Below are 26,190 nucleotides of genomic sequence, written 5' to 3'. Positions count from 1 at the left end.
TTACTAAAAATTCATCCTCACCATGCAAATACTCTTTCCAAAGGTCCCGACCTGCTGCACCTTCTTCACGAACATACTCTTGGAACCTGATGCACAACTGGAACAACACCTTGAACTGAGGCATAGGGGGATGACGTATTTTATACTGCATGCCTTCCAGATAACGATCTACGTGCTTCAAACCATCTTGCCAGTTGGATCGATGAGCCTCAAAACACAAAATGTCTGAATGTAGTTTGCCGACAAAATCTAGGTCCTCAGTGGAGTAGGCGATCTTGTCTTTTCTCAATCTCTTCTCCCAGTCTCGTTGCACTACGTCATCGAACAGGTCATTTTTCCAACCCAAAACCATTGATCGAAGGATTGTCTTGCCAAGTCCCTGCATGTTCTTCAAAATTCCCTCACATGCATCTTGCTCTTTGTCAATGATTTCTCGTCTCATTCTTCATAGTGATAGTCCAGTACCATTCTTTAAAAATGTTGATGTCGTGGGGGTCCAAGATTGCGGACAATGTAGGAATCTGTGCTTGGGTCCAGAAAAGAGCTCTTACGAGAGGAAGAGTTGTAGCAGCTACCTCATGGATTTTGAGGCATTCCCGCTTTACCTTGAGCAGCTTGACCAAAATGGTCTCTCAATGGTGGGCCATTTCTTTTACCTCTTCAATGATTTCTTCTCCCCTTTCTTTAATGCCTCGCATCCATTCCTTGACGGCCTTAGCAATATCTCGTACTCCTTCAAATTCTGTGGTGTTCCTTTGCGCCAATGTTGTCGGGGGAATGTGGGATTCGGGGGCATTATACAATGGTCTCAGGAGTTGATCAATGTACCCCTCGGCCTGCTCAGCACGAACTCAATACATGTCCTTTTCAGCCGTTATCTCTTCGAGTTGTCTGAGCATATTTTGCACGGAGTCCTTGAACTCCTCCCTTTCTTGTTCCTTGGTGGCTCGTCCGATTGGGACGGTTGTGATGCTATAATCAGCGAGAGTAACTTGATCTGCTGGCTTATCGGCAGGCGAGGTGGCGATATGGAGGGTACGGTTCCTTTGTTCATCTTTGGTTATCTGGGAATATGCTTTAGGCTTTTTCTTCCCCTTGGACTTGGCTTCGTCTATGCACGAGAAAATGTCCTCCAAGTCGATGGGTGGCTTGGTGGCTGCCTTTCGTTGAGCTCGAGCAACTAACCAATCTTGAGGTATGGTCTGGGCTGATGTTATGGTTAAATTTGCACCCTGCTCTTTAATGCTTTTAGCTGTCTCATCGCATATTTGTAGCTGCTCTGTTACAGGAGTGGAGGAAGTGTCAAGTCCCTTGCTTGCAGCTGAATTCTCTCCTCCTTCGCTGAACAACTGTCTCGTATCTTCATGTGATGGTTGTTCTTCAATCCTTTCAGGCTCACGGGTCTCATCTGTCATTTGCTCTCCTTCAACAGTGGAGTCATCCTTGATAGTACTATGCAGTTGTAATTCATGGCGGCTCCCTGTTGACGTGTCTAAAGTCGCATTGCTGCAAACTCCATACGGCCAACGCAGAATAGAATGTACTCGTTGAGTATCCTATCCTCTTGAGATAAGGAAATCCCTAATGCTATTTCTTACATTTCATTAAAGGGGACAACCTCAAAGTTTCGTTTGTCAAATCTTGACTACAGGATTACTCAGTGGTTTGATGTGTTTTTGTTGGAAACACAAGGGGACTTACGGTGAAATAGGCAATTGTTGGACGAGTTCCCTAGGACTTCAATAGTCTCTCTTATCGAATGGTTTAAGTTGGGTTGATACTGTTTTCAGCAGGACTGTGGATTCTCTTGGTAAAAAAAAAGGAAAAAAGAGGGATAGAGAGAGAGAGAGAGGTCCAGAAAATATAAATTATTTAACTAAGATAGCAGATTCAATAAACAGACAGACACCTCCAAATAACTAGATTAAGCATTACCAACCATTTAAGCACAATACTTGCATCAATCTAGTGCGATCTTCAAGGGAAAATTGAATTTTCATGCTATTAAATACAACATCAGAACTTTGACATTCATTCAATGAGCATTCAATAACCGAACTAAGCATACGAAAGGTTCAGATTAACCATGCAGAAGGAAAGACAATCAGCCATTCCCTAATGGTATGAATAGCGAGGATTCTATCGGATGTTTACTTAGAAAATGCTATATAAAGGAAAGAAACATAACTGAAAATTCTAAATTAATGAAGAAAGAGACCATGCACTCACAGGGAAACTTGAAACAATCTTAACTTTGAATTAAATCCTGTAAATTTCTCCAGAGCTTCAGCAACAATCCAAGAACTTCTTACAAAATGATGGAAAACTAGTCCCTTAAATAGGGTTCAAAAATAGATGAATGGACAAGATCTAATCTAAACAAGAGGCCCAGATTCATCCATAAAACATGGCTGCCCATACCCATAAATGGGAGGCAAATATCAGCAACTGCCCCAAAGGGAGTAATAACTACCCCAAAAGGTAATTAGAACTTATCCAAAATAATCCAAAAAGGTGCATACACATAAAGTTTTACATTTAGTTGACTTGGAAGTCAAACATGACCCTTTGGCCAAAAAGTGCACTTTTCAAAATTAAAAAGGAAAAAACACTTTAGGAGAGCGCTTTTTCTTTTTCAGCTTCACACCCCTTTTCCAAAAATTCATCCTCACCATGCAAATATTCTTGCTAAAGGTCTCAACCAACTGCACGTTCTTTGCGAACATAATCCTGGAACCTGATGCATAATTGGAATAGCAAACTGAATGGAGGCATAGGAGGATGGCGGATTTTATACTGCATGCCCTCAAGGTACTGGTCCACATGCTTCAAACCATCTTTCCAGCTGGAACGATAACGCTCAAAGCATAACATATCTTAATGGAATTAACCAACAAAACTCAGGTCGTTAGCGGAATAGGTGATCAAATCCGTCCCTAGTCTTTCTTCCCAATCTGATTGTATCACGTCATTTGACAGGTCATTTCGCCATCCTGAGACCATTGATTAGAGGATCGTCTTGCCGAGTTCTTGCATGCCTTTCAGAATTGCCTCGCATGCATCGTTTTCTTTATCAATGATTTCTCTTGTGTCATTCTTCATGGTGATAGTCCAGTACCATTCTAAGAGTGTTGATGTTATAAGGAACTAGGATGGCCGACAATGTAGGAATCTGTGCATGGGTCCAGAACATAGCTCTCATGAGGGGAAGAGTAGTGGCAACCACTTCATGCATTCTAAGGGATTCCCTCTTTACCTCTAATAGCCGGACCAGGGTGGTCTCTTGATGGTGAGCCATCTCTTTTACTTCTTCGAGGATTAGTTCTCCCCTCCCTTTGATGCCTTGTATCCATTCTCTGACGGCCCTTGCAGTATCCCGTACTCCTTCAAATTCTGTTGTGGTCCTCTGTGCCAAGGCCATCAGGGGAATGTGGGATTCGGAAGCATTGTGTAATGGTCTCAGGAGTTGATCGATGTATCCGTCGGCCTGCTCGGCACAAACTCGATACATGTCCTTTTCAGCTGTTATCTCTTCAACTTGCCTAAGCATGTTCTGTACTAAATCCTTGAATTCCTCCTTTTCTTGTTCCTTAGTGGCTCGTCCGATGGGGATGGTTGTGATGCTATAATCTGCCAGTGTGATCTGATCTATTGGCTTGTCTACAGGCGGGGTGGCGATGTGAAGAGTATGGTTCCTTTGTTCATCTTTGGTCATCTTGGAATATGCCTTGGGCTTTTTCTTCCCCTTGGCTTTAGCTTGATCTATACGTGAGAAGATGTCTTCCAAGTCAATGAGTGGCTTTGTGGCAGCCTTGCGTTGGGCTCGGGAAATCAACCATTCTTGAGGTACAGTCTAAGCTAATGCTATGGTTAAATTTTCACTCTGTTCTTTGATGTTTTCAGCCGTCTCATCACAAATTAGCAGCTCTTCAGTCTTTTTGAGCTCGCAGGTCTCCTTTGTCCTTTGCTCTCCTTCAACAGTAGAGTCATCTTTGATAGTGTTATGGAGCAGCAATTCATGGTGACTCTGTTGGGTGGGTTCATGTACTTCGATCCCCTGAATGGATGGAATCTCTCCTTCCTCAATTTGGTTACCCGGCTCAGCTGATTCAATGACTCTTAGCTCAACATCTAGCATGTCGAGTGCGGGAGGATCATCAACTCCAAATGCATCAATATTGCTCTGGGAAGGCGGAGCAGGTATATAATCTAGTTCTACTACATTGTCGGACGAACTGGGGTCCTTTGACGATGAAGTGACCTCTGGTCTCCTAATGGGAATCTTCTCCCTTCTTGTTCTCTTGGATGTCCGAGTTCCTCTGCTGGCTTTAGCCTTCTTCCTTTTCTCAGGCTTTTCAATTTCTTCCCTAGGTGCACTGGAAGTTACCTCGTCTTCGAAGGACTGAGAATCAAGGCTACCCATTAAGTGGTAAGTGAACTGGACTCCTTCATGAATTAGTCGCTCAATCTGCTGATGCAACCATTGGTCTGTATATCTTCCTGGGGCTGCCATGACTGCCTCAAAATCAATGATTGGGTCTTGCGACCAATCAACGCCTGGTAAAAGATGTCTTACTGCCTCAAATTCCTGGACCTACAGGCAATTTCCTGAATCTGTGAGTTGATCTAGGACCCGACAATATTCATAGAGTCGCATTTACTGCACACTCTGCCTCGAATATTGACGCCTCCGAACCTCAGTCATCAGAGCAGTTTTTCCAATAATCTTCAACTGATTCCTTTGCTCTATACCACCTACCATAGGCTCTCTTTGCCAGATTGTCGTGATCGAAGCATTTCCTTGGAAAATGCTCCTATAGGCCATAGGAGGCCAGCTCTGCGAAGGATTCCTCTGCCTGGGAGGGGGTCTTCAGATGGACATCTTGGTTGCCTATAATCATGGGGAATGCGAATCCAGCCCGCTTGTTGTCTCTAAGTAAGCTGCTGGCCGGATGTGACTGCCTTACAACCTCCATAAGAACTATCTTGTTGGTTGGGTATCGTGGAAGCCGAAGAGGGGCACCATCAAAGCCAGCTATCCGGATATAGGAGAACCTTGGGAACTGGATGAACCCAGCTCCGTATCTCTGTACTAGAATAGTAGCTTGCTCTAAGAGCCTTATGTGTAGTCCTCCCCGCATAAGCCTGACCAAGCGCATTGTGAAGGTGTCATTGACACGCTCATACTGGCCAACTACATAAGTCGGGTTGTTCTTTTCCCTCTGAGCTATATCCTGATAGTGAAGCTGTGGGTAACAATCGTATGCCTTTAACCGATCAAGTCCATTCCCAATTTCACCTTTCATTATTAAACCTGGCAGTGGCTGGTTCCTGGCGAACATATAGACCAAATAGGAGGTCATAGTGAAGTACTTCTTTGTCTCGAGTTCGATTAGCTGAGTGTGGATGTTGTCGCTTATGATCTAGGCCCGGCCCAGTCAAACTTGGACTTCCCAACGAAGAGTTGCTCTGTGAAATAAAACATCCACTCTTCAAAGTAGTTGGATTTGGGGAGTCCCATAACCCTGTTGAGCAATGTGACCATGTCCCCATGCTCATTGTGAAAGTCACTTCTTGGGGTCTTTTTCCCAATTCTGATGCTTGGAGGTCTTCTCTCCTTGTACCACTCTTCATTGATCAGTGTTCTGCATCTGGCAGGATTCATATCATACGCCCCTTGCGCTTCATCTATAGTCGTGGTTGTGGGATTGTTTGGGAAGGGAATGTCCAATGCGTCGCCAATGGCTTCAAGAGTGAAGTTAGCGAGGACCATGTCCTCGAGGAGCACCAATCTAGAACCTGGTTGGTAATGTCGGGCAGCCTCTACTACTAACTCATAGTTTTGCACTGTTGGGGGAAACCCTGCTACTTGGGCGTTGCCACTTTCCATAATCTGCCTAGGCCTGTCGTAGGCATTAGGGGAGAAGACTCGGCTCCTGAAATCTTGGATATCGATATGGCCTAGGTAAGTATCACCACATTGTCCCAGACACTCTGAACTTTTGACTCCCTCAATCCCCCTCTTTGATACTGGTACTTCATCCTTTCGACTCGGCGAGGGATATCTGATTTAGATGCTCGCGATGTCTCGGCTGTAGCATGCGTCTTTGATGATTCTACCGCTGATTTAGGCATTTATCGTACACAGTCGGATGCGGATTACGAGGCAATAAAGGAAGTAAAGCGGGTTGGATACAGGACATACCAGCATACCAGGATTAATTCAAAAATCGAATTGAAAGGACAGCATGATATTGTTAGCCAAAGGCTTGATTGATTTAAATATGAATAGTTATGAAGCTTTTCGATTGCAATTTATATTTAGCCATTAATTTCAAAATGGACAAAGCCTGAGAAATTTTCCTAAGTTTTAAAAAAATGCATTTTCTAGTTGATTCTTAGGAGTAAGCTCTGATTTCAATCGCTTTGCATGACGCCTTACAAACGTACAAAGATGCAATTTTGAAGACTCAAGCATTTTAATCAATTTTTGCACAGACATCCATCCAATTTGTAAATATTTCAGATGATCGAGAGAGGTAAAGCGTACTTACCTGGTGAAAATGAATGGTGAGAAATTGCACGATTTGCAAATTTGAATGGGAGGGTTCTGCAATTTTGAATTTCAATCGTTAACTTTTAATCCAAATTTTCGCCCCCATGGTTTGAAAAGAATTTGCAATTTTTATACAGACTTAGCAATTTACCTTGGGCGATTTGCAAGTTTAACCTGGGTAACCTAGTTGAAACGCGATTCTGAAAAGGGGCTTCAACGTTTAAGAAATCGCAATCTTGATTTTCGAAGAGCTATTTAGACCTTATGCTTCAACACTCACGACGCTATGGGCTAATTTCAGAAAATGGGGGGAAGGGTTTGCAAACTTCAGACTTTGCGGTTCTTCCTCAAGCTTGGATGGCAAATTTCGGTGAATTAGAGAGTTTTGAAAACCATTTAAACTTTAAACTTTCTTTCATATTTACCCCAAATCGCGATTTTCGACGCTATGAGAGTTTTTGAAAACTCTTGCGTGGTTCCATATTTTGCGATTTTCACACTTCATCCAAACTTCGACGGACTGGGGCAATTCGTCAATTTCATTTCTCACGTGTTTACGTCTTTATGCGAAATTCGATGCCTTGGGATAATTTTTTAAACCTTTCGAAATACTCACCTATCGCTTGGATCGCAATTTTCGGCATTTTATGACACTTTGTCAACTTTTCAATATTTTCGGACCTTTTTAGTTATTTGCGAACTTTCTTCTTTTTGGCATTTCGGCTTAAAGGTCCGAATTTCGGCCCTTTTGGCCATTTTGTCAACTTTTCTAATTTTCAGCATTTTCACTTAAAGGGTCCGAATTTCGGCCCTTTTGGCCTTTTTGCCAATTTTTTAACTTTTCGGACCTTTGGGTCACTTTGTCAACTTTGCTCTTTTTCGGACCTTTTGGCTGAAAGGCGCAAGCTTCGGCACTTGGGTGAGTTTTGCCAATTTTGGCAGTTGGGTGAGTTTTGAGGCTTTTGCCCCTCCTTTACCTTCCGGATGGCCAAAATCGACATTCATACAAGTCCTGCAAACCTTTAAAACATCATGTAATCCCTCTCATTATTATTGTGCGAAAATCGGCGTCTTTGGGTCCTCATGCGACCTTCAAATGCTTTGTTCTTTTACTTGGCGGACTTCGCCAGTTTCTATCATCCCACGCCCTTTTAAGGCGATTTCACAAGCTTGAACAATCTCTTGGCATTCGTGCCCGAGGGTTCAACTGACCATACGGATCACCGACTCCTTTGCTCAACATCACCATCTCACAGACTAATCGCAGGTTCGCTTGAAAGGAAGCGAGAGGCTCTGCGCGGAACTCAACAGGGCGAAGACAAAAAGGTCCAAAAAAGGAAGGGGGACCCTGTCGGCGACACGGAGCGTGTGCAACGCACAACACTCCCCTGGGTGGGTTCATGCACCTCAACCCCCTGAGTAGACGGAATTTCTCCGTCCTCAACTTGATTCTTAGGTTCGGCAGACTCAATGACTCTCACCTCTGTATCTAGCTTGTCTTGTGCTGGAGGATCATCAACTCCGAATGCGTCAACATCGCTGGGAAGGTGGAGCAGGTATATAATCTAGTTCTATTAAATCATCAGATGAACTGAGCTCTTTTGATGATGAAGTGACCTCTGGTCTCCTAATAGGGATCTTCTCCCTTCTTGTTCTTTTAGATGTATGAGTCCCTCTGCTAGCTTTAGCATTCTTCCTTTTTTCGGGCTTTTCAACCTCTTCCTTTTGTGCACTCAAGGTTCCCTCATCTTCGAAGGACTGAGAATCAAGGCTACCCAGCAGTTGGTAGGTGAATTGGACTTCCTCATGAATCAGCCGCTCAATTTGCTAGTGTAACCACTGATCAGTGTACCTTCCTGGGGCTGCCATGACTGCCTCAAAATCAGTGATTAGATCTTGTACCCAATCGATGCCTAGCAAGAGATGTCTTACTGCCTAAAATTCTCGGACCTGTAAGCAATTTCCTGAATCTGTTAACTGATCCAGGACCCGACGGTATTCATAGAGTTGCATTTGCTGCACACTCAGCCTTGAATATTTGCGTCATCGGACCTCGTAGTCATCAGAGAAGTTTTTCCAATAATCTTCAACTGACTCCTTTGCTCTGTATCGCCTACCCTAGGCTCTCTTTGCCAGATTGTCGTGATCAAAGCATTTCCTTGGGAAAGGTTCCTGTAGGCCGTAAGAGGCTAGTTCTGCAAGGGATTCTTCTGATGGGCTGGATTCTTCAGATGGACATCAAGGTTAACTATAATCATAGGGAAGACGAATCCAGTCTGCTTCTTGTCTTTGAATAAACTGTTCACCGGACGTGACTGCCTTGCGACTTCCAGAAGAGAACTATTTTGTCGGTCAAGTATCGCGGAAGTCGAAAAGGAGCGCCTTCAAAGCTAGCTATTCGGATGTAGGAGAATCTTGGGAACTGAATGAACCAGGTGCCATACCTCTGTATCAAAATGGTAGCTTGCTCTAAAAGCCTTATGTGTAGTCCTCCTTGCATTAGTCTGACCAGACGCATTGTGAAAGCGTCATTGACATGCTCATACTGACCAACTGCATAGGCAGGGTTGTTCTTTTCCCTTTGAGTTATGTTCTGATAATGTAATTGTGGGTAGCAATCATATACCTTCACCTGATTGGGCCCATTTCCAATTTCACCTTTCATGATTAAACCTGGCAGAGGCTGGTTTCTGGCGAACATATAGACTAGATAGGATGTCATGGTAAAGTACTTCTTCTCCTCAAGTTCGATCAACTGGGTGTGGATGTTGTCACTTATGATCTAGGCCCAGTCGAACTTGGATTTCCCAGCGAAGACCTGTTCTGTGAAGTAGAACATCCACTCTTCAAAGTAATTAGATTGGGGGAGTCCCATAACCCTGCTGAGCAATGTGACCATATCTCCATGCTCATTGTGAAAGTCGCTTCTGGGGGTCTTTTTCCCAATTCTGACACTTGGAGGTCTTCTCTCCTTGTACCACTCCTCATTTATCAATGTTTTGCATTTGGCAAGGTTCATATCATACGCCACCTGCGCTTTATCTATAGTTGTTGCTATGGGGTTGTTTGGGAAGGGAATATCAAATGCGTTGCCGATGGCTTCAAGAGTGAAGTCAGCGATGATCATATTCTCAAGAAGCACCAATCTGGTGTTTGGTTGGTAATGTCGGGCAGCCTCTACTACCAGCTCATAATTTTGCACTTACGGGGGAAATCCTGCTGCCTGGGCGATGCCACTCTCCATCATCCGCCTAGGCCTGCCATAGGTATTAGGGGAGAATACTCTGTTTCTGAAATCTTGAATATCAATGTGGCTCAAGTCAGTATCACCTACATTTTCCCATACACTCTGAACCTTTGATTCCCTCAGTCCTCCTCTCTGATACTGATATTTCATCTTTTCGACTCTGCGAGGGATGTTTGACTTGGATGCTTGGGACGTTTCGGCTGCACCAAGTGTCTTTGAGGACTCCACCGCAGATTTAGGCATCTATCCTGCACAGCCGGATACGGATTACGACACGATATGAAGGGCACAAAGCGGGTTAGATAAAAAGGATACGTTATCACACAAGGATTAATTTGAAAACCGAATTTGAAGAAACCATGATACTTCAGCTAAACAGCTTGATTGATTTAGACATGAACATTACTAAGGTCTTTGATTACACATTTATTTATTCGGCTGCGGCTCAAGAACTTAGGCAATTTCGACTGCTAAATTTACACTTAAATTTTAAGACCAATTTTCAAAATGGACGAGGTTTAAATATTCCCTAAGTCTGAAAAATGCGTATTCTGGTTAACTCTTGGGAACAAACTCTGATTTCAATTGCTTTGCCTGATGCCTTATAAACGGGAAAATATGCGGTTTAAAGATTTAATCATTTGATCAATTTTTACACAAACACATCTATCCAATTTTGCATATATTTTAAGCGATTTTAAGAGAGACGAAGCAAACTTACCTGGCGAAATGAATGGCGTGAATCAGCACAACCTGGCTTGTAAGAATGATTTCCTTTGGATTTTGAAAAAAATCCCTGTCTTATGTCCTATCTTTGAAAAGACAAACTCACAATTTGCAAATTTGGAATGGGACAGTTCTGCAATTTCAAATTTTAAACGTTAACTCCCCATTCCTAATTTTCGCGCCTAAATTTGGAGAGAAAAATGCAGTTTAGAAACTTAAACTTAGCAATTTTTACCTTGGTGATTTTGCCACCTGCGTGATTTTTGCCTTAGGCGTTTTGGGTGTTCAAAAACCTTCAAACCTTCACACTTTTGCAATCTTACCTTGGGTATTTTGGGTTAATGGCGATTTTGAAAGGGTTTGTAACGTTTAGAAAAAGCGATTTTTCTCCTATACGAACTTCGGCATTTTATTGCTCTCTGCAAAGTATGAAAACCTCGCGTGATTACTATGGCGTCTTTAAAGGCTCTTGGAAACTTTATAAACAAAATCACGATTTACCCTTAGCTCAACTTTGGCAATCTCAATGCTTGCAAACTTTGTTAGGAAATCACGATTTTCCTCATGAGGTGCGATTTTCGGCATTTGGGAGGGGATTGCAAAGTTTGACTTCTAAAATCGCGGTTTGGGGAGTCTTCTAAAACTTCGGCGTTTAGAGGTTATTTGCAACTTTTAAAACCTTCTTCACTTACCCTTCATGTGATTTTCGGGGTTTCATGTTGCTTTTGCAAGTTTTCACTTTTCGCACTTATCCCTTATAATGTGATTTTCGGTGATTTGATTGCTTTTGAAAACTTTTTACTTCTTTCACCTTTCCTCCATAACGCGATTTTCGGGTTTTTGGTTGCTTTTGAAAACTTTTTAACTTTTCGCACTTATCCCTTATAATGCGATTTTACAGAAATGGAGAGAGTTTGCCAAGTTTTACCTCTTGCATTTTATTCAATACTGGCGAATTTCAGGGATTTCACCCATTTTGTAAATTTCTCAAAAACCTTTGCCATTTTCCCCTTTAGTGTGAATTTTGGAAAAATGAGACATTTTGTCAACTTTTGACACACTGCATTTTTTATCTCCTCTATATCCTTTGGTGAAAATCAGCACTTTGGGTCCTTATGCGACCTTCAAATGCTTTACCTTTTACTTACGGAATTTTGCAAGCTTCTACCATTCCTCACCTATCTCGGGCGATTTCACAAGTTTAAACGATCTCTTGGAATTTTTAGTGCCCGAAGGTTCAACTCACCTTGCGAATTCACAGGCTTCCGCTCATGACATCATCATCTCATGGACTGATTATGGGCACGCTCAAAAGGATGCGAGACACCCTGCGCAGAACTCAACGGGGCGAAGGCGAAAAGACCAAAAATGAGAGGGACCCTGTCGACGACAGGGAGCGTGTGCAATGCACAACACGTGGTTAGGATAGTTATGTCGTATGTGATGGGAGAGATGCCACACTTGGTAGGTGTCAAGAGGCCTTCAAGGGAGAGACCACTGTACATAATGGAGAGAGGGCTTGCTAAGCTATACAAGGATGATGCCCAAGTGAAGCCATACATAGGGCACCACTTCTAATTTTTTTCAAAATCCATTTCATTTTTTCGCCATACTTTATAATATTTTTTAATTCAGCTCTCTTAATAAATTTTCTCCTCGGCACTTGGCATTTGCACTTTATAATATCCTTTGTTTCTAAAACTCTAATGACAATTTTCTTTTTTCTCCACTTGCTATAATTTTTCTTTTTCAATTTAATTTTTCTTCACCGCAATATTTTAAAAAGCTCCTTTTTTTAAATTTATATCACTCGTCAACCCCCCAAGTTTTCCAATTTTTTCCAACTCAATTATTTCTTGCTTTCCATTTTCCATCCCCTCCAATTCCCTCTTTCTTTTCCTACTAATTTTTGGTAAAGTTAATTTCCCTTGACAATTATTTATATGCTCCACATTACATATTTTGCTCTTTGTACTCTTGGATGTATCGTTGATTACTTTACATGCTTTCATCGATTGCTCTTCAGTAAAAGTTATGGCTTCAAGAAAATTACATGTTGACCGAAATATCTCATAGTCCTCCATTTGCCAATGAAAAGGGCCATTTAGGAATCTCATCTCTTCTTTAGAACAATCTTCCAGCTCAAGCACTTCTTCAACGTTGGGTTCTATACCTATCCTCCCTTTGTCCATACCCGACTCTCCATCTTCGGATTTTGACTCAAATAATGCTAGCTCTTTGCTCGTTGCCTAATTCCTCAGGTCAATGACGTACTTCCTCCCATCACTCTCAATCGAGAGCGTGTTACGTTTCCAACTGTGATTTCCCTTAGCTATGATCAACCAACTCCACCCAAGGAATACATCGTATGCCTTCTTTAGCAATGGGATGACTACGAAATCAAAAATAAATTATTGTGTCTCGATCGTTACTTTTTGTGCCATCAATGTTCCCAACGACTTGATGCCATGTTGGTCAACACCTACCAAGTGGAAGGTCGAGAACCAAAGTGTTGGTCCTTCGAGGCATTTCCAAGTATCTCGTGGTAGTATGTTTACTCTCAAGCCTTCGTCGACAATGGTGTTTGTCAATTCCCTCCCAATAATTTCCATCTTGACGACAGCTAACTTCCTCTCAATGCTCACCGTTAGCAAAATTTGATCAATGGCCTCATTCCCTACACGCGGTGGTTTCCCCATCGATTCCTCTTGTAGTTTACATTATTTTTAGCTGATTGTTTCATCACTGAACATTATTTTTAGCTGATTGTTTCATCACTGATTATTTTTAGCTGATTGTTTCATTCCTATGCTCCCTCCATTCGAGAGTCGGTGGTTCAGATCCACCAATTCTTGGTTCCCCTGAGATCGATAGACGGCAAAACATGTTTGTGAGTTTAAGATTTCCCTCTTCGTACGACTTGTCCAACGTTGACTCTACGTGCAGATGGTCTGATCGTGCAACTAAATTTTCCTCAAATGTTTCTCGTAAACTTCATCATTCTCTATGTTCCACAATCCTTAAAGATCACTTGGTCTTGACCATCCTGTGGCCTCTTGTTGCCTTTAATAGGATCTAAGGGCATGAATCAATCAAAACTGACTCAATTTCTTTTAAGACAACGGCGCCAAAATGTTTACTGCTATATCTGATAAACTAAATACAGAATGTAATAATACAGATGACAATGCATACCAGATATAGGAGTAAAATATATCCCTATTCGCACATGAAATTATTGAGAAGCACACAAGCAATACTGAGAGAGGTAGCAGGTGAATCAAGTATCACAAAAATTTAAATTCTTAAAACATGATACCATATAAAATATTACATAAGCAATTACCCAAAACATAAACACAAGAATTTCTCGTGGAAAACACTTTCGGGTAAAAAATCACGGCATCAAAAGACTTCCATTAACTTGAAATGGGCAACAACCCAAATTACAAAGTGAACAACTATCATAGAGAGCACCAACTCTCCTCTCAGCACCAATTGAAAACAACAGAAGCACCAACCCAAACCAAAAGAGAGCTCCAACTCTCAGTTCAGCTGAAGCAACAACTCCAAACTAAATACAACTTCAAAAAACAAGATTCAATGAAACTTCTCTAAATACATACAACACACAACATTCCTCAATCTCAAAAATTGAGAAAGAAATGACAGTAGCTCCAAAAAAAAAAAATATCTCACTCGAACTCCAAGTTCTACCACTAACTCGTGCATATAGCATATATCCACTTCAATTCTCCCAATCATTGTAAGTACCAATGATCACACTGCTCAAAAATATATTTCACTAGCAAATGGCTACATCTGATCACAACCTCACACCATATCCATTAAAGACACAGTATGTGCCCAGCAAGCATACATAGCAATTACAAGAAGAAACTAAGGCTGGGATACCATGGAGCAGGGGATTCCTAAAAAAGAAAGCTGGAGTTGCTGAGATTTTTTAGGAAAATTTTTAAGCTGGTGGTCCCATGAATTTTGTAGTGTAGTTCAGCTCCAAAATTTAAGGAAGTTGGTGGTCTCATGAATATAATATCTTTGTATGTGCATAATAAAAACAAGTAAAAATAATTTATTTCCCTTCAAAACTATTTTTTAATAGAAATTAAACTTGGATGTTCAACAAGTGGCAGATAACATCCCTAAGAAGTTCATATTAGTTAGCTGCCCATACTCATGAAAAAGTAAGAGCTATTGACTCTCCAATTAATGGTGTACAAGATGCAAAGGTTCGACATAATATTTGTGATAATGCATCCTATAAGAGGACTAAATTTGTAAACATTAGGACAGTAACATTAAATCAGTCCCAAAGAATGAAAGAGACTTGGCTGGTGAAGGCAAGGAATGCCAAGTTGATAACTCATCAAGCCAAGCTTTATCTTCAACAGGATTGCGATTCATACAACTCCATAGATGATGAGAAGCAAGAGCTCTCTAACATCCGAAATTCTGAATTTTCAGTTGATATTGACAATTTCATTGAGGTGTATCATGATTTTATAGGTGATATGTTTAGTGGATCAGCCACTCATGGTTTGGCATTGGATATTAATGGAGACAACTACAATACAACTATGGATTTGTCACCTATTTCATATGCTTATACAGCCTATCTACGTTAGTTGGAAGAAGGAAGGCCAATGTAACCAAGTGAACCACCTCCCTGGCGCTGAAGGAAGGCCAATGTAATCAAGTGAACCACCTCCCTGCCGCTGTTTACTACCGGGCCAGCGTGGGTGGGTGGGAGAGATCTATTCCCCTGAACGGCACTTTACAGCTGTTTATTGGTTGGGTTGTGACATAATTTTCATGGATTCATGGTTGACACGTGGCTGTCCTACATGGCTATACATTGCATTTTCAGATTTATCTGGGTCTACATCAGTTTTTGGTTTGCATTAGAGTGTGTGGAGACACGTTCACTTAATAGGTAAGCCGTATGAGATGAGCTTCTTTCTTATGCATGGGTATACAACCATCATTGACTTCACTTTAGTTGCTGGTCTGATTTATAACAGCAGCCTTGAGGTGGGAAGTCTAACAGCTCATGAGAGGAGTTTTAATTATGTCACACACCTTGGGACAGCAGCTTATGACAGCACCTATGAAGGCAAACTTGGATGGTACAAAATAAAGGTGGGTCTCATGTTGATGATCAACCATCTCCCATTTTTACATTGTTTCATTCATCTTGATGTTATGCAAGAACATGTGATAAGAATTGAAGAGCCACATTGCATGCAAGGTTTGACATTATGCCTTTGTTTCATAACAATATCATTCCTTGATCACACTTGGAGAGTATATTTGGTAAATGAAGAAGACATCATGGAGCATGTTGAGGACAGTAGTACTTCATGCTCGAACCTTTGGGTTTTGAGTTACATCACAAGGATAGAGGACTGTTCTACATTTGTGAGCATGGAATTTTCAACCATAGTTCATTGGGTTAGAGTTCTCAAAATGGTGATAGATGGTTGTTTCACATTATTGATCACAAAGAATTCAGTTTGATCCTTTAGGACAGCAGCTGACTGGAGGATTTGGAAAGATTGAGATCATTCTTTCTTTGTTGGAGGTTGGTATAGCAATGAGATTCCATCATCCTTTGTCATTGGAGGTACTTGCTGCATCATTTTGAGTGGGATTTCTACCAGCATGTGGTGGATTGACATGATTGATTGTGCACTTGTAACAATAATTTTTCACATCCATGGGAGCTCATTCAGATTTAGATGGACGTTTGGCATTGGTGGCATGTTAAGAGACGTCTATTCCTCCACTTTTCTTTGGTGCGATAGCGTGCTGATTTGGGATCCTAGCATTGGCATGTTCGGTGCACTACTTCATTGGGATCATGATGAGCTACTTCACAACTTTGGGCATAATGATGTTTATATCAAAGTGGAGCAGCGGAAGATTGAAGGAGATACACATGGGAAGACATACCAAGGTTCTAGATTAATTTGGGATCCAAGAATTGGCTGGAACATTTGAGTTTAATGCAGATTTGATACATATAATTGCTTGAGGACAAGTAATCTTTGGCTGGGAGGACTGTAACGTCCCCTTTTCTCTGAGTGATCACCTAGAGGAAATTATTAGCCTATTTTATTCCTATAGGAGGAATTGGATTTATTTAAGGGAATAAATTAATTAATTAAATGTTAAATAGTCCTAAGTCCTATGAGATTATTTAAATTTAATTAATTAGCAGGTGGACGTACGTTATTTTATAAAGTGACTTTATAGTAATGTCAATGACAAATTATAAAGTAAAGTCACTATTGAGGGGAAAAGTAAATTCAAAGAGAAATAAAATTAAGTATTACTTTCGAAAAGGAAAAGCATTATTAAAGGAGTAAAAAGCGAAATGAGGCTTCATTCTCGACTTGTTATTTTGAAGAAACTTTTCCTTCGGAACTTGAGAGCTTTAGCTTGCAGGTTCAATAAACCCTAAGACAGAAACCCTAGAGGTTTTGGCTATTTGGACAAAAACCCAGATCAGCTCCCTTGGTGAATTCAAATCAAGAATCAAAGTTGCACATCACTGATCAGTTTTCATGGAGATTCAATGAGCCATATTGTAGATCTTCAGAGGGTTTGATATCTTATGTATGGGGGCATTTCGGGTATGTGTCAAGTGATGGCATTATGCAGTTTCTGATTTGTAACACCAGCATGTGTTTGTAAACAACAATAAATTTCTATATCAAAAGAATACCCATTGTCATATTTAGATTCTTTATATTTCATCGATTCATTTGCTTGGAAATCTATATCTTTCATCTTGCATGCTTAATCTGCATGTTTGCATGTTGCCATATTACATTGTGATGAAATTAAACATGAGAAAAATACAAAACCTAAATAAAAATTGAAGCAATATCTGAATTCTGGATATTACAAATTTCGTAATGGAGGATACGAGGAAAACATGGATCAAGACAAGTAGTTCTATTATGGTGGATAGGTAGACTCATAGTCACATGCCTAGTTTGTTGTTATTTGCTTTGATTCATGGATTGTTCAGGGAAGCGTCACGATGCAAACTTCCAATTTAGCATTTTAAGAGAGGCCATAGAGGAGTTTAGAGCCTCAAATGTTGTATAGGTGGTCACTGATTCAGTATGTGTGCAAATTGGTTGGTATGATGTTGGAGGGTGCTTACAAGCACATCTTTTGGACCCTATGTGTTCATGCATTGAAAGACAGAGGGAAAATATTTTGGGTGAAGCAAGTGGTGGCAAAAGCTAGAGATGTTAAAATGTTCATTTGCAACCACCACACCTCGCTCTCTTCAAGATGTTTTCAAAGGAGTTCCTCAAACCTATTTTGGCAAGATATGCCAATTACTCCATTTTGTTAGAGAAGATCCTTGAGGTGCATACGCGTCTACAATTGTTGATGGTGAATTCAAAATGACGTAGATGACCTAATTCAAGCTCTACTAAAGGAACATCCTTCAAACAAAGGACCCATGATGACGATCGAAGGTGCACTATGAGGTAAGACATTGCTGATTTTATTAAATATTAAATTGCTGGTTTTCATATTAAATTTCTAATTTTAATATTTTAATTTTACTATTGAATGTTTCAACTTTGAAAGTTTCTAACTTTTCAGTTAACTTGTCAATTAATTATTTGGAACTTTTTGTTTGCATTTTCAAATATGTTTGCTCTTTCATCTCACCTGTTGTAGATGTCATTAGATATGTTGATATGAACTTTCCTAGTCTTGCAGAGACATATGAAGCATTTGATAGCATGCTTGGTATTATAAAGTAAACTATTTTGGCTAAGGATCTTACCTTAGGATTATATGAGCAACATATTAAGCCCATTGTGACGCAGAAGTGGAACACAATGAACACCCCACTTCATTTGGCAACCTTTGCAATCCCAAATGGTACACACCAAAGGCTTGAACATTACCTCCTTCTGATGACAAAGAGGTGAAATAAGGGCTAATGAAGGCCTTTCGAAATATGTATTCAAATGAGTCTCCAATACTTTGCACACCTAAGTTGCCGAATTGGGTACAAGAACAGGAACGGGTACGTGGGTACGAAACGCTGGTATGGCATTAATTTTTTGGGGGGTTGGGTAGGTTTTTGATACATCCATACAAAAATTGTGTGTAAATATATACATGCATACATGCATACATACATATACATATATATACATACATATATACATGTATGTAGCTCTAAAAAAAAATTATGTTTAGAATGTCATATACCAATACATGTGCTAAACAAAACCATTACAAATTTCAAATTTTGAAACATGACATACTAATTTAAATTCAGTTTTCAATATCAAAAAGATCAATCTAGAATCTCATGATAGATAAGTTATGAGTTCACTAATCAAGATTGTAGGTCCTAAGAACATCGAAAAGATCAAACTAGAATCAATAAACATTTTGGCATCTAAAAACGTGAACCCCGGAGGTACCCACAAAGGATTCATTTCAGAATCCGATTCTGGTACATTTTGTACTCGAAATCACCAAAAAAATCCCACGATTCAACAACATAGTTGCACACAATGTCTTGCCTTCACAAATCTTCATGTCCAACATTCAGTAAACCATAGGCGAAGATAAATAGAGCCACATTAGCTCAAACTGACCCTATTGAATGGAGGGCATGGCATGGGAAGGATACACCAAAATTGAAGATGCTTGTCATTAGCCTTCTTTCACAAGTTGTCACTTCCTGTATTGCAGAGAGGAATTAGTCCACATATGAATTAATCCACTATATCAAGAGGAATAGACTTACAACTAGATGAGCAAAGAAGATAGTGACCGTGCATAGTGCTCTTCAACTTCAAAATCATTAGACTCCAAAGTATCAACAAACTCCAACTTTACGGTTGGATATTAATTCCAAATGTGTCGCCTTAATTGATGAAGAGGCACCAGAGGGATTGGTTGGTATTCTATTGGAGAGGCGAACCCTCACAGTGGTAGTGACTCAAAGGAGAACTCCAATTATGACGCAGTATTAAGAGATGCAGATCAGGGTCAGCAGTGTACTTTTTATAATTTGTATTTCATATTGTAATTGAAAGTGAAACGTGTAGCCTTTGGGCATTTTATTGTAACTTGCATTCTATTTTTTAATATCACATCCATATTGACTATAATTCAAAAAAGCAATTTGAATTAAAGTTTGAGTTTGACATTTGGCATTTGCTAATTGTTTGACTTCATCCCCCTATCCCTTGTCATCCCCATCCCCCAAACTTGGGCTAACATAGATCAGAAGTACAGAACTGTTGAGGACCTACACGAAATTGTCAATTTCTCAAGATCTTTAGTGAATTTTTTGTCACTTGTAATCAAGAGCAGATTAAAGGTTTGAAGTTGTGCCCAGAAATCTTGATTCCAAAGAATGTAAAATACATCTTAATGTTTTTCTTCCAATACTATGTCAATGAACCCATTCATCATTTCATCTTGTCTGTTTTCCTCCATGTGTTTGTAGTTACTCCCAAAAATCTAGGTGAACAGTTTTTTTGGCTAAACCATGTTTGTTCTCTAAAATCTAGGTGAATTTTGTGTAGCTCGCTTAAAGGATTTGAATACAAAGATTTTCCCCCCTTATCAGAAGTTCACAACCATTAAGGATGTACGAAAAAATTCCAGTTTCTCAAGGTCTTACAGAATTTTTTGTCACTTGTGATCAGGGCCAAACTAGAGGTTTCAAGTTCTGCCCATAGTTCATGATTCAGAAGAAGGTAAAAAGTCTTAATATTTTTCTTCCAATATCATGTCATTAACATCCATTCATAAGTTTGCCTCTTCCATTTTTCTCTATGTTTTCTATAGTTACTCCCAAAATCCTCTGAAATGTTTATGAAAATCTATTCTCATATACAGGCATTCTGCCCCATTCAAATGGAGGAAATCCTTTTCAAGATTTATGTTGCTCATTAAATATTTATGCACATCTCTTACACAGACTCCATATATTTCACGGTACACATGTGGAATAACAATTAGTACCTCGATCCCGAAATTCATTTCCACTAGGCCGTACACTATTTTTTTCAATTTTTCAAAGCATCACCCCATTATGTAAACTACTAGAAAGAGAGCAGAAAATTTCATAAAATACTCTTAGCACATTTGTAAACGTTTCTGACACTATCAAGCTACTGTCTAGGATTTTCCAAAAACTTCTTCCATTGAATATCCATATGCTATTTTGGCTTGGAAGAGATTGTAACCATAGTTCTAGGACTCGCCAGGACTCTCCGAGTCCTAGCGAGTCTCGAGCCGAGTGACCCTAGCCGAGTCTCAGGGACTCGTGACTCTCCAAGACTTGCTCTAGGCAAAAGTCACTAGAAATTGGCTTTTTTGCTGAGTCTTGTCGATTTTTTGCTGAGTCCTACCGATTTTTGCCGAGTTCAAAGTCGGGTCAGCCTTGCCGAGTCCGAGTCTCATTTCTATGATTGCAACACATCTTTTCTTCCATTTGAACATTATTTATGAGCATGTATGACCATCCATATAAAAAACATTATAAATAGTGTAAATATGTATTCTAGCTTTCAATAGAGTGAGCATCTCCTTAAAGTAGAGATAGGTAGTTTTGCACACCACACATAATATATTCGGTTGGCCAGACAAATTACAACAATAACAAGAGCATAAGATTCATCAAAATTTCAGAAAAGTGAACCTTTTAGTCCAACGAGATCTTGTTAAATCCACTTGCCTTCATTAATTAGAGGAATTTATCCAGTTATCATCCTCAAGGAATGATATGATCTATATATCATTATACCACCAAATCCATATAACATTTCTCAACATTTCAGAAATGTGACCTCCTTACAGTACAACCACAGCTTTAAGACTGCATTTACAATCAGCCTTAAGATGAAATTATCCAATCATCATCCTTCAAGAAATCATTTACTCTATCTAACCTGACAAGCACCAAATTAGTATAATAATTAGAAAGGCAAAAGTTCAAAAGTACCTCAGAAAGTAATCCACCTCCACATCCAATGTCAATAATTCTCAATCCTTCAAAAGGCCTTGCATTATTTGGATCTTTTCTGAAGAAAAAACAATAGATGGAAGGAGTCAATTAAGTACAAAGATGTTTTACCAATTGTTCTAACTCTAAAACTATATAACAAATGCCCTAATTCATGGTAAACCTGTTCAAAGATTTATTGTAGGTGGCATACCTTTGTCAGTGTCAAAACATATTTCTTGCTACGGATATTAAATTTCAAAGTTACAGATTCATTGAATTAAATTCAAATGTCAAATCCATCAAAGCTGAAGTGCAATAGGTCTTGTCTACTCTAGTCATAGTGGCTACGCAAGTCTTCTAGAATATAATAGACTTCTCCGGTGTAAAGTAGAAATCACTAGCACTAGCCAAGGACTACAAGTTTGACGAGTTGGCATATTTATCAGCATGCAGCTTCTGACAATATGATACAGTAATATAGTTAACATGCATAATTTAAGAGTCTTTCTTATCAAAAGAGAATTCCTATAAATTAAATTCCAGTGAAAAAAGGTATCAAAATGCTTACATTTCATACATGAATATGGTTTATGCTACTATTGAAATAACTCATTTATGGGTAGTACAACCAACGATCCACTCAGCATTTATGCCTTCCATATATAACATTGCATGATCAGAATCAAGACAACCATATTTATAGTTTAACTAGACAAATTAGTTACATATACAAAAAACATTGCCATGTACCATAAAAGCCTCTTCGTGTGAAGCTTAAGTAGGGTACAGGACAATTAGCCTTTCAATAAAGAACTGACAAGTGTTTTCACTGCCCAATGAGGCATTTTAAAGTTTCACATTTGCATACTGAAGTGCAATTTACATCTTTGTGTGTGTTGTTGTGTTGCCTTGATATCTTCCATTCTCACATAGATGTAATATATTTTTAAAGTAGCGAAGTTAAAAAAACAGTGATGCTGAAGCAACTGCTATGACTGATACTATTTACTACTACCTTTGTATGCAGTTGCTCAGTCACTGGCACAAATTGATTCATATCTCCATATAAAAAGGGGGGATTGAAAGTTGGAACCTGAAATATTTTAAATTAGGACTCTCATATCTTCAAAATTAGAAAGCTAAAATTGGCTCATAATACTATAAATGCAATATAAAGAAGATATTCAGAGAGCCAATACATCGCCAAATAAATATGCCAAAAAAAAAAAAAGTAAACTGTCCCAAAAATGCAAACTCAAAATAGTAAAGAAGCAATCTAACAGAAAAAAAAAATGAAGCTAAAGAAGAGGAAAGTCTCTCATAAGAAGATCAATCCTGCAACCACAACAAAAATTTATGATAAGAGCAATCTATAAAAAGAGATTGAGGGAATCTCAGACTCTTTAACATATGTACTCTAATTTACCCAAGAGGATTCATGAGCTTATTGCTTAAGGGGAAATATGAACTTGAGTAAAATTGAAACTTTCTTAAAAGTGGTTCTCTATGTATTCTTCTATGGCTACTATAAATGGGGATCCAAAGGAGAAGTAGAATTCTGTAAATTTGGAGCACAGCTAGGTGAGGTATTCAGATGCAGGCCGATACAGGAGCATCCAGACTTTCCAGAGATCCTGCACAAATAATAATATACATATTCTAACAATTTTGTTTACTTTCCTTCTTTTGGTCTGTTTTGTCTTGTAAGTTTCTCTTCTCTTTTGTTTTTGGTCTTGTGTGGGCCCCATTGGAATTTACATGGCTAACATGTTCAAGAGAAGGGCTCTCTTTTTTTTGAATACGTATAACAACTCTCTTGATCTTTTGGGACCTGCCAAAGCCTCATCTTGGCTATAAGCCTGTTGTTGATTTTGTGAGACCCACATATTTTGTGCTGTGCTGAGTTCTCAAGGTTCAATTCATATTTAAACATCCGTTACCTTAGCCAACAGAATATAATTAAAATCCCAGCAAATTTAATTTAAAAAGGCTTCTGTATTAAAAAGACCTGCAGTTAGGCTCCTCTGGACATGATTTGTTTCTTTTTGGCTCTAGCTTAAACTTCTAGTAGCTTTCACCATTCCTATTTTATGCACAGAATGGCTGAGTGGCAGCAATAGGGACTAAAATATTCCTTCAGCCAACAAAGGTCAACGATATTCAAAATAAGGGAGTCATGGAGTCTTAGTGGAGGGAGATTATTTTATATAAGATATAGTTAAAAGAAGTTATTAGAATAATATCTTTCTCTTTGCGTTATTAATGGTTATTTAAGTTGTTTCTAATTTTGCCTCTAGTTACCAATTTTTTCTTTTAGAAACATCGTCTTTGTAACTCTATTTAAAGGAGCTTTGTCTCCTTGATTAATTGAGCAACATCGATTCTTTGAAATTTTTGCATCTGTATTATGGTATCAGAGCAGAGAATTTCATCTGTTTTTTAGAGGAACTGCACTGGTGTTAATTCTTTTAAGTAGAAATTTAGTAATTATTCATGTTTGCCGACCTACATGCTGAGCCAAGTCCTATCATAGAAGAAGACTCGTGAAATCTTTAGAGCTGAAGTAAGGATTTCTGAGGCTGCAGGCCTGAATTATTCTGTAAGTTTTAACATACTTTCTGAGTATTAATTGTTGAGCTGAAGCCAGAGGTAGCTAACCTTTCTTGTTGTTTTCCTCTAGAGGAATCATATTGTTGATTAATCATTTAAAGTTGTTATTTTATGTAACACTAGTAGATGTTCCAAGTACTCTGGTAATGAGTAGTTGCAGACTTCGTCTGTCCTCAACTAGGCACCCAGGTCTGACTCCATTATTTGGTACAAAGCAGCAAAAAGTTCTTGGCCTACCGTGAGTTCCATCTTGAAGAGCCCTGAAGAGTTTGTTGCAGTGAAGAAGAGGAGTACCAGTACATAATACAAGTGAAGATGAAGAAGCAGCAGAAGAACCAACTGATCAAGGAGGGGAATATATGAACATGCCCTTCATAAGGGTTATGTCTCTTATCAGAAATCTACCACGGAAAGAAACTGCTTGCTGTGATGGGAATTTGAATACAAAAGAGTTGACAGATTGGATTGCAAAAATGGAAAAATACTTCTGATATTGAAACAATAGAAGACCCAAAGAGAGTGACGTTGGCAAGCACTACGTTGAAGGGTCCTGCATCCCTTTGGTGAGATCATGTAGATCAATAGAGGAAAGGAAGAGAGAATATTTGGTCATGGAATCAGATGGTGACATAGCTAAAGTCAAATTCTCTACCTGCAAATTATCATCTTAATTTGTTGAAGCGACTGCAAAAATCTAAAGTAGAGGGAGCTAAGTGTCAAAGCTGACACTAAAAAATTTTACCAACTCAACCTTCAAGGTGGCCAATGTTGAGGATAAAGAAGAAAATGTAGCAGCAGGATACATTAATGGACTCTGTTTGGCTGTCCAGGATGACTCCAGAACGATGCGGGTGAAGCCCAAAGAAGACTACCAATGTGCCTTGAGAGCTGAGGAAAAGCTAGATAGAAAGAAACAGAACTTCAAAGGAAGAGAATTGGTCAAAATACTAAAGGAAGACAAAGCTTCAGAAGAAGAAGAGGCAGAAATTTTACTAGCTATTAACATATAGAGATTGGTCATTGGGTCTTTGAGTGTCTGCAAGCACCACAAGATCATCAAAGCAATCAGGTTGTTGAACCAAACAAAGAGCTCTGAACAAGGAGAAGCCCTCATGATGAACAGGGAGGGTATTGCTGAAATCAAGAATAAATCATGACCAGCACAAAGAAAGAATCTTTTATGACTATTTTCAGGTTCCAAATTTGTGATTGACAATAAGAGCAAGGATATTTCAATATCCAATGAAATGATGAAGAAGTTGAAGCCGAAAAGAATCTCACATCCTAGGCCATACAAGGTATCTTGGTTGCGAAAAGAATGCCAATTAATAAATGAGCTATTCTTAGTTGAATTCCACATAGAGCTATCAAGATGAAATACTGTGGAACATTATACCTATGGATGCTTGTCATGTTTAGCTTGGTAGACCATGGCAATATGACAGAAATGCTATTTACAGTGGCAAAAAGAACACCTATGCCATCATCAAGGACAGAAAAGAGTACACATCAAATCCATTCAAGGATAGAGGACAAGTGGACAGCAGTACAAAGGTATGCTTATTCCTGAAAGACAATTTTTATGCAATGTCAAAGAACAAAAGAATGTCAAGATAACCTGTTTCTGGAATCAATTGTGTACAATATTTTACACAATTGAATCCAGAAACAGCTTATCTTGAAATTATGGATTGTTGAAATCTATTATCACTGGAAGAAAGAATGTAATTTGCAATTATTCCTAAATCTACAGAAGTAAAAACAGCTAGCATGCAAGAAGAGATTCCATTCAAAGTGCAACAGACTGATGGTCTCATGGTCCAACAGACTGATGGTCTCATGGTCCAATAGACTGATGGTCTTGTGGACATCACTAAAACTCATTCATTCATTCCAATAAAAATAGTGTAACTGGTCCAATGGGCAACAATAAATGCCTACCTATAATGACACTTTTTGGGATATTCCTCATTTTTGCCCTAAAACAATAATTCTTACTTCAAGATGATAATGGCTTTA

At 39.3% G+C, this 26,190-nt stretch overlaps 1 protein-coding gene across 2 annotated transcripts in view; it reads right to left on the bottom strand.

Annotated features, from left to right (window-relative positions):
• LOC131034260 (ubiquinone biosynthesis O-methyltransferase, mitochondrial) overlaps positions 1–26,190 on the bottom strand; it is a 178,494-nt gene that overhangs the window by 110,328 nt on the left and 41,976 nt on the right. For both annotated transcript variants that reach the window (XM_057965693.2, XM_057965692.2), the window contains exon 3: positions 21,559–21,637. In XM_057965693.2, coding sequence (XP_057821676.1) covers positions 21,559–21,637 — 79 coding nt within the window. The remainder of the gene's footprint in view (positions 1–21,558; positions 21,638–26,190) is intronic.

This window comes from Cryptomeria japonica, chromosome 3 (assembly GCF_030272615.1).
Source record: "Cryptomeria japonica chromosome 3, Sugi_1.0, whole genome shotgun sequence".
Taxonomy (NCBI): Eukaryota; Viridiplantae; Streptophyta; class Pinopsida; order Cupressales; family Cupressaceae; genus Cryptomeria; species Cryptomeria japonica.
Note: the sequence above shows the minus strand (reverse complement) of the source record. Positions and strands in the feature narration are given on the sequence as shown.